This window comes from Silene latifolia, chromosome 10 (genome assembly GCF_048544455.1).
Source record: "Silene latifolia isolate original U9 population chromosome 10, ASM4854445v1, whole genome shotgun sequence".
In the NCBI taxonomy this organism is placed as follows: Eukaryota; Viridiplantae; Streptophyta; class Magnoliopsida; order Caryophyllales; family Caryophyllaceae; genus Silene; species Silene latifolia.
The window spans coordinates 10,124,910-10,143,022 of NC_133535.1; the positions used below are offsets into that span (position 1 = coordinate 10,124,910).

At 36.0% G+C, this 18,113-nt stretch overlaps 3 protein-coding genes across 3 annotated transcripts; 1 reads left to right on the plus strand and 2 right to left on the minus strand.

The window, feature by feature from the left end:
* Nucleotides 1-3,490: 3,490 nt before the first annotated feature.
* Nucleotides 3,491-4,093, minus strand: LOC141607003 (uncharacterized). Its single transcript, XM_074426381.1, has one exon. The coding sequence runs from the start codon at nt 4,091-4,093 to the stop codon at nt 3,491-3,493; it is 603 nt and encodes a 200-aa protein (XP_074282482.1).
* Nucleotides 4,094-12,106: 8,013 nt separating this feature from the next.
* Nucleotides 12,107-13,004, plus strand: LOC141607004 (strigolactone esterase D14-like). The gene is made up of 2 exons (XM_074426382.1): nt 12,107-12,495; nt 12,572-13,004. Exons 1-2 carry the CDS (start codon nt 12,107-12,109, stop codon nt 13,002-13,004), a joined length of 822 nt encoding a protein of 273 aa, XP_074282483.1.
* A 149-nt stretch (nt 13,005-13,153) lies between these two features.
* LOC141607069 (putative phosphatidylinositol 4-phosphate 5-kinase 11) lies at nt 13,154-17,248 on the minus strand. The gene is made up of 8 exons (XM_074426434.1): nt 16,895-17,248; nt 15,355-15,498; nt 15,108-15,273; nt 14,896-15,009; nt 14,621-14,808; nt 14,029-14,120; nt 13,775-13,949; nt 13,154-13,690 (listed from the first exon to the last, which is right to left on the minus strand). The coding sequence occupies exons 2-8, from the start codon at nt 15,492-15,494 to the stop codon at nt 13,351-13,353; spliced, it is 1,215 nt and encodes a 404-aa protein (XP_074282535.1). The 5' UTR covers nt 15,495-15,498; nt 16,895-17,248; the 3' UTR covers nt 13,154-13,350.
* Between the last annotated feature and the right edge of the window lie 865 nt (nt 17,249-18,113).

Below are 18,113 nucleotides of genomic sequence, written 5' to 3' on the forward strand. Positions count from 1 at the left end.
GCCTCTCCCTTGAAAAGACAGAGCCAGACAAAGCCGATTATGGTCCTCATAGCCAACGGGTGCAGTTGGGCAACTGCAACGTTCATGGCTTTAATAATGGCCATAACGTACCCATTCAGCGAAAACCGGAGCCCATACTCCAAATGCCGCATATATACGCCGGTGTGGCCCGGAGGAGGGCAACAGACGGCCTGACCCTCCTCAGGGATAACAATTTTGTATCCCCTACCGAAGAAAAAATGGCCCTCGAAGAATGTCTCGCCTGAACAACTGGCGAGCTTATGAGTCCAAGCACGGTCAAGACGGACCTTACAAGCGTCGCCGTGATCCAGGACGTACTGTCTCCCCTCATTTGGACGAGACCCCTCCGCATCGTCACCAAAGTCATCACCCAAATCACCAAAGGAATCAGAGTCCTCCCATTCCTCAAGAATTTGAGGATCAACTTCAGGAGAAAGAGACCTAGGACCCCCCGACGCGGGTTTACTAGGTCCAGCATCAGCAGAAGACATGTTCACAACAAATTACTAGCAAGATAAAAAGAATTTATTTGTTTACCTCGAGGAAAAACACCCGCCGGATCAAAGACTCTGAAGATTGGAAGAAAAGGAAGCCCTTGAAAGTTTAGAAAGATGAAGATTTTGAAGAAAATTTGAGAAAATGAATTTGGAGGCCAAAATCACGAATGAACTGCCCTATTTATAGGGAAAAGCCCATGAAGAAGGACCAATCAGGGCACAGCCCATGAAGCGTCAACCAATCAGCGAACAGACACGTGTCAGACATGCAACCACGGAATGTCAATCGTCGCAACAGTTAAATGTCAATCAATGCAACAGTGACCAAGCGTATTCAATACGCCCATTCACATCTCTTCGCCTGTTCATCTTCCTCAACAAATTCCTAGGTATCTGCTCTCCGCCGGCCACATGATCAACCAAGCTAGGAAGCACCGGCCGGGGGCAATCAAAAACAACCGGCGCTCTTAGCCCTGGTCTCGGCCAGCGTCACTTCCTTTTCCACATCGGATACCCTTTACGCATCCATGTGGAGGGGGGATATGGTACGGCCTAACAAGAACCACGCCGATGCACCACAAGACGCCGACGCCAGAAATTTTGCAAGAATACTTACGCAGAATATACGCTCTACATACATCGGAGCCCATACCACGGCATAGACTACGCTGGGGGCAAATTGATGGGGCATATTCTGCACCGCTGACCAAGTCAACATATTGAGCAAGGTCAAGGGTATCCACAGCAAGTCAAACAGCTTAGACAGCCTAGCCGATGCAAGCTATCGACCTGTCACCTGGGTCTCGGCCTGGCACCTATCCAGCCGGGACGCATATCCGCGTACTCAAATCCAAGATCCCTCGGCCGGCCTGCCATAGGTCCATCGGCCGAGGGTAGAACCGTCTTTTCACCTGCCAGCCACTTGGCCACTTGGCCACTACGTGACAAAAGGTAAAGGCCTATAAATACTCCTCAATCCTCATTGAGGAAGAGATCCACAAATTAACCTAAAAACCACTATTCATCTGGTAATATCTCCCTTATCTCTCTACAATACACGTTTAGTCAAGTAACACATACTTAGCCCTTTAAGTTTACTGACTTGAGCGTCGGAGTGAGTACGCTCGGCAAAAGCCGAGCGCCCTCAGTTTGTTCATCGTTTCAGGAGAGATCAAAGGAGGATTCAAGCAAGGACGTCTTTCTATAAGCTACGAGTGGTAACAAATATCTGCTCTGGAATTACACCCGGAACACCTATAACTAAAACACGCTAAAAGTAACAACCCTATATATACCGCGCATGCATTGCGCGGGATCTAAACTAGTTTAGATCAAGTCGTTTCAAGCTCGGGTCATTTTGGGTTAGGTCAATATTGGTCCTACAAGGTCATTTTGGGTAATTCCATTAAATCCATATCTCGGGTCATGTCATTTAGGTCGGGCCAATTTTACCTTGCCTGGTCGTAATACGTACCTATGATGGGCGTAAAAAATTTTGATACCTCGCAGACATTATTTTCTGATGACTTATACTTTCCCGTCCCGGTCAATTGTTGTCCTTTGGATTTGGCATAATGACGGAAAGACCAAGGAAAGAGGAATGTGTCAATTACTAAATGACAAGTGGAACAAATTGGGTGTGAATGATCAAATTGCACATCAAGTCCGTTCTTAAAATAGAAAGGACATCAATTAACTCAGACACCCAGAAATAAAAAAGGACAACAAATGACCGAGACAGAGACAGTAATAAAATTGAGTCAAATGTTGCATCAACTAGCACAAAAAATACAGCCGAGTGCAATGTGGGAGTGTGGATTGGCAATTATGGTCTTATGAAGGGTATTGAAGTACCTGAAAATGGTACTACTTTCGTCCCATTCATTTGGTTACCAACTTAACTTTGATTAAAATAGCCTCATATTGAATAAAACAATGGTGAACAAAGGATCCAGATGGTGAGAGTAATACGTTAATCTTTGATGGCGTAAAATAATTTGATGTACGTAGACATCATTTTCTGACGACTCATAATAAAATTGCATCAAGTGTTGCATCAACTAGCACAAAAAATACAGCCAAGTGCAATGTGGGACTGTGGATTGGCAATTATGGTCTTATGGAGGGTATTGAAGCATTACCTGAAAATGGTACTCCTTTCGTTCCATTCATTTTGTTACCTTTGATAAAATACCCTCAATATTGAATAAAACAATGGTGAACAAATGATCGGGATGGTGAGAACACAAACTAAGTGATTGCAACAGGAGATTGGTTGGAGTAGTGAATGTTGGTAGTTCTTGAAGTTTTGAAGTTTGTAATACATTAATCTTTCAACACAAACTAAGTGACATGCACCTGCAATTTATCAATCTTTGCTGTTTACTTTATACTTTCACAGTAACATATAGCACTGCTAATGCCAAATGTAATTGAAGGCTACCAGTGATCACTGTCTGAGGCGGGTTTATCATACACGCGTCTGACACAGTCACCCGCATAAAGAGATTACTGTAGTAGCACTATGATTAGCCTAGAATAACAACTTCAGACAAATATTATAGCTAACTTCAATATATAAAGAGGTGGTACTGAATTTGGAGGTTCAAAAATTTGTTATACTGGCGAATTTTATTTATTTTTTGACAGCGAGATGGATTAAAGGAATTGGGGAACATGATGCTTACCCTAGAATAACAACTTCAGACACATATTATAGCTACGTCGTAAACATCAATAAAGAGTTGGCATTGAATATTTGAATTTGGAGCTTCAAAAATCTGTTATGCCCAAGTAATTTTATTTATAAATTGACAGCAAGATGGATAAAAGGAATTAGGGAACATGATGCTTACAATACCACATCTACGAATCGAATCCATGATTGTGTTATCAAGAGCAGAAAACAATTCAGAGCAAAAACAAAGACCATGGAAAATAACCAATATCATATACCCCATTGTATCCAGTTATCAACATTCAGCATCTTGACTGTCGTATTCGGCGAGCAAACAAAGTACGCTGCCCTCTTCGATTTTGTCTTTCTTCTTCTCATTGAATGTTATTTTCGACGAATCTGACTTCTTTCTATCCACACTGAAATTTCCGGTTGCCAATACATCTGTTGAAGCATCTACATCATCAAAAATCTTGCTCCTCTTGACAATGTCATATACACTATTATATATACTGAAGTCGTCATCATCATAGTCAATCCTTTTGACAAATTCTTTAGGGCCAAGAAACAATAATCCCTCATCCTGTTTTCGCAACGGTTCAAAATTCCTAGACGCACCCGTTTCAACAGTGAAATCAGAGTTTCTTGGGTCAGTCTTAATTGTTATCTCCGCAGAGCAGTTGGTACACTTAATGTAAAACCGCACAACTTGGATACCAAGGTATTTCTCTCCAACAACGTCTTCTTTTCTTGAATTAAACTTTGTACCCTTTGACATGTAATTACCGCAAGTATTACAGCGAATACTCATAGACAACATTGTGCGAATCATCATCAGCTTGTTTTTCGGCTGCTTTCTTTTCAGTATCTTCGACGGATCGAAATCCGGTGGATCCATAATCATGAATATTGAAAGAATTTTTAGAGAGAGAAACTGAAACTGCTGTGTAGTAGTAGTATTGACAGGGTGTATATATATATATATATATATATATAGAAACTGCATCAGGTGAGTCCACATATCTTAGATGAGTCCGTCCCACGATTCTCCACCATTAGATCTTACACTAATGAATGGCTGAGATTAATCCTAGCTTACACTATATAAACTTAGAATTCTAATCTAACAGCGTCATAACTTAATATCACTTTCTCTCTCCTTCTATTTCTCTCTCAACCATCTTTTTTTTTTTAAATCCCCTAAATTCTACGCTATAATCATGTTTATTCCAAAAATCAATTTCGTCAATTTTATCAGTTCAATTATTTCAAAAAAACAGGCACGCATCGAATCATTCACTGTAGATATTCAAAATACTTTCCTCACTTCCAAAATCAAGCAAAATTCTCACAAAAATCAAGCGAAGATCTTTCAAAAATCAAGTCAAGAATCTATTACATCCGTTTCTCACAATATGAAGAGGTATAAATCGCTCGCTTTTTCGCAATTTTTTTTAGTTTTAGTTGCGATTGATGTTATCGCATGTTGTTGTTGTTGTTCTTGTTCTTGTTTATATTGATTGATATGAAGAAATTGTTAATTAATTTCTGTTTAATTTAGGTTTTCGTTTTTAACAAAAAAATTAGGGTTAATGTTTTGCTCAACCTGACTAATTGATTTTACGCCAAAAAATTAAGTTTAATTTGCATGTTGCTGGTATTCATAGTGTTTGTTTGAAAAGTTAGAGTTATGAGATTACCATATGGTGAAATTAGCAACACTTTTAATTTGTGCTTTGTTAATTTACTATTGAATGCGATTTTTTGAGTTGTTAAATCGTGTTATAATATTATTTTTATACTGTACGTTGTCGATTTATGTATTCATATAATTTGTCAAAAATTGAGGGTTATGACATTGTGAATTTCATAACTTAAGCTAATTTAATCGTCTCAGTTTATCCCCAATTTCATGACTCGGCACATGTTAGTGTAACAATGTTACGGTATAATTGTTATTGGATGAAATAATGTAGTTGGTATTGAGGATTAGTCAATTATTATTGAACGAATTGAATTTGAAATATTGTTAAAACATTTTATATTTGATTTATAACACAGTGTGACTGTAACATTTTTGTTACATTTAATTCATCAAAGGTAGATCAATAGTAACGTAATAGTGTTATTGTAAAAACATTGATTCATTAAAGTAACATGGCAACAATGTTACAATAATAATTATTTAGTTCGTTTATTATATTAGACGCTGTAAAGTATTTATAAAATGTATCGATAAAGGTTTTTTTTTGCATTGTTTTTTTAAAGTGACAGTGTTACTGTAACATCATTTACTCACTAAAGCAACAATGATACAGTAATTGTGTTACTGTAACATCATTTATTCATCAAAGTAACACGGATACAATGTTAAAAGATAAAACATTAATTATTACAACAATGAAAGGCAAGTGAATACACATCACTCCAGCTGATCCTTATATGCTAAAATGTTTTGCAATACCACATCACAACAATGCGAAAAACCGACAGCAAGTATACATTGTAATCACACATAATGTTAAAAGTCTCTACTAGTATTTCAACTTCAATAACATTACCTTTTTCACGCCTATCTTCATGATTGATTTGTGAGCGTCTTACTCTTTTTTGTATATACCGTCTTTTTGGTGACTTTTTTCTGTAAGTTGATTTCTCAAACCTTCTTCTTCAAATTTCCCTACATTCAAAACAAAGCATCGGACCATTAATAATAAAAACATATGGAAAAGTCGGTAGTTCATCTTTAGCGATTAACATTATTTGCGATTATAATGTTATACCATCAAATGTATATTTCAAGTTCAGTTCAATAATAATTGACCATTCCTCAATGACAACTACATTATGTCATACTGTAACAATATTACAGTAACATTATTACTCTAATATTGTTACACGGTAAAAATGTTACTGTAACATTGTTACAGTAACAATATTACAATAACATTTGTCGCGAATTTTACAAAAGTTACTTTAGTCGTTAGAGTTTAGCCCCACTTTTCATGAAACGAATCCACTTTTCAATGGTATTATGGTGTTATTCTAATGGTTTAACTTTGTTACAATAATTGTATACCGGTGTAAATTACTGTTCTAACTAATAACTATGTTACTTTTTGAGGTTGAGGTCTTCAGATGCATATCTTTGCCTTTCTTACCATATTAATTTAAGTGTGTTATGTAGTAGTGTAATTATGTTACAATAATGGTATCAATAGTATAATTATGGTGGGATAATAATACTAATACTGATAATTGAATGATGGTATAAATTATGACTTATGACTCTGTTACTATGATGTTCAAAGTGTGTGATTGTAACGGTGTTGGTGTGTTATAATGGATGACATTGTAACTTGCGACAATAACGGTTTAATTGTGTTATGATAATGGTTAAACTTTGTTACAACAATGGTATGCTCGTGTTACAATGACGATTTAACTATGTTACACTAATGATTTAACTATGTTACTATAATCATTTTATGCTTACAATTTTCAAGTCAAAATTTCTTCTCTTTTACTCTCCATTGCATTATATCTACCGTATAAATTTTGGATAAGATTGGAGTAATGGTTAATTTATGCTTGAGCATTTTCATTGCTTTTGCTAAGTTCACGTATTATTGCTGCTTTAATGATACATAATTAGGAGTTCTTTTATGCTTGAGCATTTTACATGGCACCACTATTTAGACAGTCTCCTTTACTTAAGGCTCTGTTCTAACTCGAATATCTCGAACCGTACTTGCTCATTTGACATGATCTCTATATGGATATAAAACTTGAAATGTTGGCTACAAGTGAGTTTGAATCAGTTCCATATCAGGTATGTGTCTCAAGTTATCGCCGCTGCAAGTAGCACGCGCACGTGTAATGCACTGTAGTTCAGAACTGACCTGTCATCAAATAAGTGGCCATATCTCACAATCTAGAGGTCCTTTGTGTGTGATTCAAATTGGAAATGAAAGCTAACTCAATTAGCTTTCATTTGGCATATGTTAGGCACATTGGTTCAAATCGAGGTAAGAGATATGAAGTCTGAAAGTCGCTACTACTGTACAGGGAAATGCTGAACTTTCAGAACTAACCTGAACTCGCTTACAGCTTCATAACTCTCAATCCAGGCAATATTTTTGTATAATTCCAATTGGAAAAGAAAGCCAACTCGTCTAGCTTTCATATGGTGTATCATGGGATGGATAAGTCAATCTGAGATTAGAGATACAAAGGCTCAAAGTTTCTGCTAAGGTATGGGTGAATGCTGAACAATTTAGAATAGACCTGATGCCACTCAAACCCGAGTTTCTGGAATTTTGGGCAACATTTGTGGGTGATGCTTCTTGGGGACGATAAGTTAGGGTTGGTGAAGACTTGTACAACTGCAAATATTAAAGGTTATTAGCATTAGGTTCTCCTCGTTTTATCTTTGTTTGGCATCTTCTAAAGGCTATTAGCTCAAATGGGAGAGTAATGTGCAAATTTTGTACAAAGGTATGGGTTCGAATCCCATATAGCCTAGTTAATTTAAGAATCATGTGTCTAGATTTTGTTGACACGAGATGTAAACTAAAAAAATTGAGGAATAAACAACAATAATACTCGGGCTTGCAAAATTAAAGACGACTGGGCCATGATCGGAGTCGACTGTGCAGCAACGACGTGCATGAGCGAGTATCATTTCATGATCTCAATCAGAAGTTTAGATGTGAGTATGTGTATAACAATTATTGAGACCATGTCTCAATTGTTCAAAGCATGTCTTATTTAAAGTAGGATTACAACTTGCCTTAACGCCATAACTTGGCTGAATCGGGTGCAACTAGATACGACAAAAAATGACATTTCTCTAACGATAAAAAATAACAGTTCTTCTTTAGAGTAACACTAGTTACTATAAACTACCACTAATTCATAATAACCAATATGGGAATCGAACCCACATCTTGTGCATTGCACAATGCTCTACCATTTAAGCTAATTGGCTTTTATTTTGGCTTTGAAAATTCGGAACATAATTATTCATAACATACATCAAATGTTCAGAATTTAAGATGCCCAGTCAGTAGCCAACCCAGCTTGTCAACTCGCGTTTTAAAATGGCATTTTTGTCATGCCATTGCTTTTTGTTCTTTGCTCCCCGTAAATAGTTCCACTCATAACCCCTATCACTTGACAACCCAACCTTTTCATTCATAATAGTAAGGCGTCGCCCAACGAGTGGCAGACTCTTTTTTGGAGTCTCCCTTGGATGCTAAGGCAGTTTCGACGTTCGTTTGTTTGCTCGTCGTTTAGGCCGGTGAGTGAGATTTCTGCTCATTGCAGTCACCTCCGGGGTTCTTCGCACCTGGATACTACGTAAAAAAAAGATCAAACATTGATCTTCAAAGCAACAAAAAAAAATTCAGCACGACTGATTAAACATTATTACAATAAGAAGTGACCATGAGTGACATGATTCTAGCTTTGGCTTGACAGATTCCCGCCATTTACAACAAAATACCTTCTTCCAGATAAAAGAAATCACAACTTTAGGTCTTAAAAATATGTGTTATAACGACGACAAATATGTGTTACAATGACAATGTAAATGTGTTACAGTAAAACTCATGTTAGTATGTTACGATAACTAGCCAGTATATTACGGTAAAAAATTATAATGTATTCGTCCCAAACATTTGTTTAGCTTTAGTTAAAACTCCCATGTCAAAGAATAACAAACACCTTATAAGTGATACTCGTACTATAATACTTAGTAAGCGCTACAATAACAGCTAGTAAGCGTTACAATAACAAGCAACCACAACAATAGTATATGTTACAATTACATTGAACAAGTGTTACAATAAAAAAATTGTGTTACTGTAAGCATAGAAAGCTATCAAAAAAGAAACTATCTCAATCAGGCGATTAAACAATTTTTTTTTTGGAAAACTAATGTTAACTAAACCTTATGATGTAAATTGAAATCAATAAAGAATTAATTCTCAAATATTGTCATAGAACACATATACAAAGACTCAGATTGACATTATCATCAACACCATTAAAATGCCTCCATATTTTAAATTCATCATGCTTAAACTAGCAGTGTCGATACAAAATTAAAATTACCAAAAATGCCGTAAATCGAAGACAAGAAATGAAGGAAACAAAAAATTTTGAAAGAGGAGACACGTAAGTTTACCATCACTGAGGGTTGTGAAAAGGGACGACAGAACAAGATTTGATTGAAGAATCAGAAGGATCATAATTAGTTGAACCTGATTGGAATCAGAAGAAGATGAACAATCGCAACGGTGAATTTCTTCAGCAATCTTCTCCGTAATTTTTCTTTTCACAGTTGATTTTGGGGATTTTACTAAAAGAAATTGGAGAGGGAGAGCAAGAAAGAAATGGCGGCTTCTGAAGCTTTTAGTTTTGACTGCTCAGCCAGGTGGCGCAATCTCGCGCGTCCAGTAATATTAAATCCGACGGTGTATAATGATAGGACGGACTCATTTAAAACCCCAGACTCACCGGATCCTTGCTCTATATATATATATATATATATATATATATATAGGCTAATGCTAAACCGACTTTGGGAATTAGGGAGTAGTATTCCTAATACTTGGATTAAGTCCAAGTCTGATAAAAAGCCCATTGTGAAATAAACCGACTTACCTTGTTGCCTTGTCAAGAATCTCAAGATTAACAATCAACCAAACTGAGATACTCGAATTTGACATATAAGCCAATAACCCTAATTGGCTCGGGCCTATGACTCGGATGTTTAATGTTTTTTTTTTGAAATTGTCATCTCATTAATAATCAACTAGGCGTAGGTTACAATGAAGATAACAAATAGACAAAGGAAAATCAAGATTGCTAACGAAAAAAATACATTCAAAATAACTATCTAAATACTGGTAATGGCGCTGCCGCTCCAAAATCATAAATTTCTTGAATCTATGAATAATCGATGTCTTTGCATCCTTCTTGATGGAGGGAAACAGTGTAGCCGTCTTGATGTATTCATCCACGAAACAAATCTGATAATCTCCCCGTCGATTAAAACTTATTATATTGATAACAATCCCACGAAAAAATGGAAAAACCCCGAAAGAAGGGACGGAACAACAGATCTCACCAAAAGGGAGACTATTATTGAAAATAAGATAGATCTGCATAATATTAGTTGTTTAAGAAAGCTTTTGTGGGGCTTACCATCGATGGATGATCGATGGAAGCCTCTGAATAATAATGGAGGCTAGGTTTTTAGAGAGGGGTTTTTTTAGAGAGAGAGAGAGACCACTGGTGCTTCTTGATTAGTCTTGCTACTAAATATGACTCGGATGTTTAATGTTGGACACTGATATTACGGATAGAAACCGAAGTCGAAGTGACCCCATCTAATCTGAACCGAATTCTTGCAAATCTAATATTGACTTGATCCAAGTCAGAGATAAATTTTATCTCATAAATCAAACGTAGAATCCTCTCAAAAGCTACATGAAGATAGCGATAATAGGACGAGCCGAATTGTCAGATGCTGTTTTGAGATCCCTTGTTTATAAGAAAATTCTTCTTCTTTGGTTTCCATTAGATTTGTTTTCGATTATAATTATTCTTTGTGAGTGCCGTATGACGTTCTATTTAATGAATTGTTTTTTTCTCTCAAAAAAAAAAATATTGACTTGATCCAACTAACCCAACTGCCCAGCTGAGCAGGATATCTGCATTCTACAGTTTAGTTTCAGTTCATTGCGGTTAAGGAAAGCAAGATCAAGAGTTGTCGACATAAGTTGGATTATTCCCACCGTCGCAGTCGTTGAACTGAAGAAAAGATCTTCCGTTTCTGTCAAATTTCCTCGTTTTCTTTGCAGGTACACCACGAAAGCTGCAGTGACTAAAAGAAAGGAGCCAACCCTATTCTACTTCGAGAACTTTTATCATGTTCCTACAAAAAATGTCATCTTAGTGTTTCTGCGTCATTCTCAATTACTAACCATTCCAAATAGAGTTTTGGCAAACAGTGGCTCGACCTACAAAACGCGTTACGAATCCGACACGAAATTAATGAGTTTGGGTTGAGGTTTAATCACCCATTTATGTAAGTGGGTCAATACGAACAAAATAAGAGATTTAACTGGGTCGGGTTTAGGTTAAACTCTTTAAACACGAATCCGACACGAATGACCCATTTACTAAATTAATTCTAATTTTTCTTGGTTCTCAATCACATATATATATATTTACACTTTTCAAATATTGGCATGCAACAACAACAACATCAGTTCCTTAATCCAGAAAATATTGACATGCATGACACAGAAATACGATACGAATCCTAAACGAAATTAACGGGTTAGGGTTGAGACTTGATGATCCATTTATGTAAGTGAGGTAACACAAAGATGACACGAGATTTGATTAGTTCGGGTTTAGGTTGAAGGCTTCAATATGACTCGTTTGCATGTATATGTGACACGACCCGATCTGTTTTGCGAGATCTGATTCCAATTATGTTTATTTAATGTAATATTATAGTATACTAGTTAGGCCTGAAACTTAGGCGAAGTGAAGGTCAATTCGAGTCTTGATTCAAGGTAGTTTGCAAAAATCCACTCAGAACTCAGAAGTAATAAATGAAGTTGAGCCTTAACAAACGTATGGAGAACAATGAACTAGAAATGAAAATGACAAGCAGCAGAAAACTTTGAAAGCATAGCCAAACGATCACACTTATTATTCAGTTGCATATCGATTCATTATCGAAACTTGGCACCAAAAAGCTAAAGAAAGTCGTCTAGTATAAGTGAAACTTAAGATTATTTATCTATATATACGGAACAACAGCAAGAACAAAACAAATACATAATCGAGATCAGGGGCGGAGTCAGAACCTGAAATACAAACATATAATATGGAGAGTAATCACGGTATTTTCAAAGCCTTGAATGGAAATGTGTATGGCAATGTAAGCAGCAACCAGGCACTAGTATTGGTTCATGGTCTCGGTACTGCTCAGAGTGTTTGGCAAAATATAATCCCATTTCTTGCTTATTTTTTCCATTTTAAAATCATTGTTTTCGACTTAGCATTCTCTCCTAATGTCTCCCCACCAATGTATGAACCGGAAAAGTACTCAAAGTATAGTGGCTATGCGACCGATTTGGTAAATGTACTTGATGAACTTAAAGTTGATCAAGTCATTTACATGGGTCATTCCATGGGTGCTATGATTGGATGTATAGCCGCTGTTAGACGTCCTCGTCTCTTTCGACATCTTATTCTTTTAACTCCGAACCCAAGGTATGTATTTTACCCGTCTTTTTATAGCAAAATTTCAAACATACGGAATAATTAAAGTCCGCTTATTTTTTTGTAGGTACCTTAATGATGGAGGTTACTATGGAGGATTTAGCAAGCATGAAGTCGAAATGATATTCAAACATATTAGCCAAAACTACACAGATTGGGTCCAAACGTTTGCCCGGAAAGCGATTGGGGTGAATGATAGGATTGCTATATCGGCGTATGAGAATAGCTTAATGAAGATGAATCCCAATATTACTCTCAGTGTGGCCAAGGCCGCTTTCTTAAGTGATTGGCGGCCGCTTTTGCCCAAAGTGCACGTTCCGACCACCATCATCCATGTCAAAAAGGATTTCGCGGTGCCAGATAAAGTTGCATATTTCACGAAGAAACGCTTAGGTGGCCATCCAAAGCTGATAATATTGAGGACTCAAGGTCACTTTCCTCAGTTAACCGCGCCGGTTGTGCTCCTCAAGGTCCTAGGGACTATTATAAGTAAAATATAAATACAAAATGATAATGTGTTATCATGGCGTGTTATGAGATTAATATTAAAATCCTGAATAATAGAATAAGAATATCCAGTATTATCTCATACTGGATAAACTTATTTATCGCTATTGTATCAGAATAAATGAAAAGCATATTAATGTGTTATTCGTGCATAATGCACTTAAATCGATAGATAATTCATTTCAGAGTATCGAAAAATCATGAAATTTGTGCACCACCCTCGATATATTTTGCTGAATTCACGTACGTTGTTCTCATTCCGCGAATTAAATCCTTACTATTAAGCAGAAAAAATGTGTGAAGAAAGACGAGAACAACAAAGTAGGTAAGTTACAATGGTTAGCTCAAAACTATACTGTACTCGGAAGAAACCCTTGGAGATTCTTGTGTCATGTCTTCAGTGAGAAACACTTTGCAAAGAAACTCCTGAAATCTATTCGCGTAAAGTTCAGGCTTCACCGTTGATATTTCCTTGGCATCGTACTGCAGTGACTTGTAAGCATGTTCAATCCGCTTCATCATGTTGTAGTTCTGTAAGAAATCTATAATACCTAAATACAAGAGTACACTGTGTTTCTTTGGCGGTCTTGTTTTTCTACCTACTGTTGATCCATTGTTTGTGCTCTGAGGTATTTGCTTAGCGTGTGCTCGAACCTTTGCTCCAAATCTAAAATTCGGCCTATAACCCATCCATACAAATTATCCAACATTCAGTAAACATTCAGTAAATAGTCGAAGAAATGAGTAAATGTTTAGAACTAACCTGTTGGAATCTGTGAAGAAGTCAGAAAGCGTAGGATCTCTACTATGACGAGGTGGCGGTTTATGAGCGAGAGAAGGATCACTTCCATTTTGTTCTTGAAAGGAATTATCGCGTGAATGCTGGTTTATTAGCTCTGGTTTACCAGATTGCTGGATGTTATTCTCATCTTTTGTGGCTACATGTTAGAAACATTAGTTAATCTTCCATGAGACGGTTTCATCGTACAACTATGTAATGAAATTGAGTAAGAGTACCTCGAGATGAGGATTCTATATGTACACCAAGTAGCAGACTGTAACCCATAATGCCCTGCTCCTCCAAGAACTTGCAGTCTATTTTTATTTGCCTGTAAACCATAATAAACAACAAAGATTGGCACATAAAGACGGTCTTACCCGTAACTCCTTGTTCGATTATTGAATAGGACTCACTACAAGAATTACATTCTCGGGCGACTGAATTACGCGACAGAATTTAGTCGCTAAACTTTCTCGGGCGACTACAATCCGTCGCCACATAGTCGTCGCAACTGAGAGGGGAAGGAAATCTGGTGTATATGGAATTTTTGGGCGGACGACTGATTGTAGCGACGGAAGACGAGCAGTCGCCAATTTAGCGACGAAAGGCGGTCGCTATTTTCACATTTTCGGTCGCGAGGTACAATTATTGTATGGAATAAAGGCGTCGCCAATTTGGCGACCAAACACAGTCGCCCGAATTTTTTATCAGTCGCCAATTTCGCGACCATTCTTTTCCGTAGCCTAGTTTGGTAGCCCGAGAACGAAATTCTTGCAGTGACTATATGAGAGGCTTAAAACAGCAGAGAGTTAAGCTAAGTAAGCTTACTCTAACAGTATACAGCGCGTTGCAGGCTCGAGATAGAAGCACAGATCAAAATCCGGGTCCTTTAAAGTTAATCGCGGTAAAGCACTCTCTTTAGTAGGGCTTCTTCCTTGTGAAGAGCCTTTTAGATCGTACTGCCTGTGAATTTGAAGTTCTGTTTGTAATAAATTCTCCATTACAACAAAATACACCTGCATTTACATCAACTTAACTTTGTCATGTTTTATTACGAAAGGCAACGTGTCAACACGAGTACACGACCTGATAGATTAATTTACCTTTTCACCCCCAATGCCTGGTCTTGAAGCATGAAGGCCGTAATACTTGGCTAACAGAGAGTTACTGTACTTCTCGAGATGGCGTTGATAATTTGGAAGCATATCCATAAGCACCTGCAAGTTAAAAACATCATCAACTGGAACTTCTGAAATGCTGTAAGAAACAGTTATAGCAGACAGCATTAGATTTAGTACACAGATGATTCAGCAACCTTAGCATCGGATTTGCGCAACATTTTAATGATGAATCTTTTATCATGACGCAGGTAAAATGGGCTACCACAGTATCCTCTCAATGACAATTCCATGAGAGTTTCATGGTTGCATACTGACAGCATATATTCCTCATATTTCACACCTCCAAGCTCCTGTATATTTCTGCATCAACATAACGCAGTTAGCGTTTGCTGTTATGTCCGTAAAATCCATATAACAACGACACTGGTATTGAAGCGATACCTGAAAACGGTAGTACAGTAATCTTTCCAAACAAAGTCAGTGATTGCACCAGGAGGTAGTTTAGATTGTTTAGAGTAATGAATGTTTGTAGTTCTTGAAGATTTTAAGTTTGTTGAAAGTTGTTTCCTGAGCAAGGCCATGCACCTGCATTAATTTCATCAATCGAAAACTGTTTATATATGTTCCGAATTAAAATACATTTATCATTGCCAATGTTGCGTGTAACCCCTCTACCTACGAGCCACTGTCTTAGGCGCGTGTCTTATATACGCGTCTGAGGCAGTGACTCGGGCCGTAAAAAGATTACCTTAGCATTATGATTAGCCTAGATTTACATCTTCAACATCATACTAGTTTTATACCCGTGCAAAAAATGCACGGATCGTAATAGCAAGCGCTATCATTAAATACATGGACATATAATCGAGCGTGATTAAGTATTCAATACCGTGACAATATAAATAGTCCATATTTGGAAATTTGAATATTTGATAAATATTAGATTTGAATATCAGATAATATAAAACCGTATTTTATTAAAATTATATTAAAGGTATTTGACATGTTAGACCCGTTGAATATAACTAAATTGCAACATTTTATGTAAATTATGACATTTTAACTTATGTTTTTTAATAAAAATAATTAAAATATGAATAAGAGATGGGAATAAGAACTAGGTTGAGGAAATAGGGTAATTAAATAGTACTCCCTCCGTCCCGGTCAATTGTTGTCCTTTGGTTTTGGCACAAAGACCAAGGAAAGAGGAGAGGGCCAATAACAAAATGACAAGTGGAACAAATTGAATGAGAATGATCAAATTACTCATCAAGTTCATTCTTAAAATAGAAAGGACAACAAATGACTGAGACACCCCAAAATGGAAAAGGACAACAAATGACCGGGACAGAGGGAGTATGAGAGACATGGAGGGACCCATATGTAGAAACTTAGCGGTCTATGTAGATAGTTAAGCAGCTAACCATTTCTCAATTAGATTAAGGCTCCCTACTTACCAACTTTTTTTTTCTTAGACACATTGAATTTTACAAAATAATGTCAAATACTCACTCCGTCGCGGTCAACTTTTTTTTTTCTTAGAAAAGTGGAAGGGGTCAATTACTAAATGACAAGTGGAACAAATTTTTCATCAAGTTCATTCTTAAAATAGTAAGGACAACAATTTTACTGAGACACCCAAAATGGAATAGGACAACAAATAACCGGCACAAAGGGAATAATTCATAAATTTGTTGAGAATTCAAATCCCTATCTCAAAACCACATATAAATAAATCGAAACCGATGACAAACAATTAAATTAAGAATAACAAGAAATAGCATTAGACATTATATTGTTATATTCAAGCATGATCATGATCCTCAACAACACAACAAAATATATTACTTCCTCGTTTCCATTGAATTGTTTATGTTTTTTTTTTTTTCAAAATTCTCCACGCATATTTTTAAAAATGTAAACAATTCATAGAACAGAGGAACTGTTAATTACCGTAATAACATAAATTAAATTAACTTACCTTAATATTTTATTAGCAAATGAAGAAGACGAGATTCAAAACAATCTCAATTCAGGGACAAATTCAGAAAAACGGTGTCACAATTGTGCCATATTTTCAATAAAAAAAATTCGGATTTTATTAAATAATATATAGGCCTTTTCTCTTTCTTCTCTTTTGATTATATGAATTAATGCAAAAATGAAGAAAGAAGCAAGGCAAAGAAATGTAATCAAAAGAAAATTTTAATTTAAAATCAAAAAAAATGGAAAACAACAGGGAAAAATACGAGAAATACTATTGTTAATTAGTGATTTGGCATTTAATAAAATAAAATAAATACATAATCACAATGTTGCAAGTTTTTTGTTTGTTGATTATGGCTAGCTGGAAATCTGGTATGATGATTAGGAATGACATAAACTGTTGCATAAATTGCGTTATTGAATTAATGTACAAAATTAATGTAACCGTCAATTAAGTTCATACGCGCTATTTCTAAATTTAAATTTTTCTTGTAAGGAAACACATGGAATTAGGATTGGGAGGAACTGATATGCGTTGAGGTCATCGAAATTTAAAAAAAAAAAAAATTACTCTGTTACGAACGTAAATAGTGATGGAATTAAAATGACTACTATATGGTAAGTATTTGAAAATCTCAAATTTTAACTAGGTTGGAATTGACAAACAATTGAGTCTGATTCCAATTTCAAATTTTAGGAGTTTCCAAACGCTTGAAATGTCGTAATTCAATTCTAATTTTAAGTTCCCCAATCATTATGAACATGTTTGGCCCTGTTTTTAAAATATAGTTTCTGTTTTTCAAAAGTAGTTTTCAAAAAACTGTTTTTCTAAAAATTAGGGTATGTTTGGTTAAGCTCATAATAAGTGTTTTTTTATAATTTCTAGTGTTTGGCCTAGTTTACTTGTTTTAGTTTATTTTGAATTCATTTATTGTTGTATAAATATATTTCCATCAACATATAGAAATATAGAATCATAGATAAATGAAATAGGTACGGATTATACTATATTGTAAATTATACTATAAGACCGTTGTATAGTACGACTGCTTAAAAAGTCGCTATTTTATGTTAAAAAATGACAATGTTTTATTTTTTATAAAGTGACTAATTTTTATTAGTGGTCACTTTTTAACATAAAGAAGTGATCAATATTTATCATAAAATGCTCACTTTGTGTCTCTCGCAGTTTCGCTCCATACGATGGTGGCGCA

What these genes read in the sequence shown, in the direction of transcription:
- LOC141607003 (XM_074426381.1), bottom strand. Translation starts at nt 4,093, where the DNA reads ATGGATCCACCGGATTTCGATCCGTCGAAGATACTGAAAAGAAAGCAG.
- LOC141607004 (XM_074426382.1), top strand. Translation starts at nt 12,107, where the DNA reads ATGGAGAGTAATCACGGTATTTTCAAAGCCTTGAATGGAAATGTGTAT. An exon ending in CTTTTAACTCCGAACCCAAG is followed by an intron (nt 12,496 to 12,571) that starts GTATGTATTTTA and finishes ATTTTTTTGTAG; the next exon opens with GTACCTTAATGATGGAGGTT.
- LOC141607069 (XM_074426434.1), bottom strand. Translation starts at nt 15,494, where the DNA reads ATGGCCTTGCTCAGGAAACAACTTTCAACAAACTTAAAATCTTCAAGA. An exon ending in CAGGCATTGGGGGTGAAAAG is followed by an intron (nt 14,809 to 14,895) that starts GTAAATTAATCT and finishes ATGTAAATGCAG; the next exon opens with GTGTATTTTGTTGTAATGGA. An exon ending in ACGCGCTGTATACTGTTAGA is followed by an intron (nt 14,121 to 14,620) that starts GTAAGCTTACTT and finishes TATGGTTTACAG; the next exon opens with GCAAATAAAAATAGACTGCA.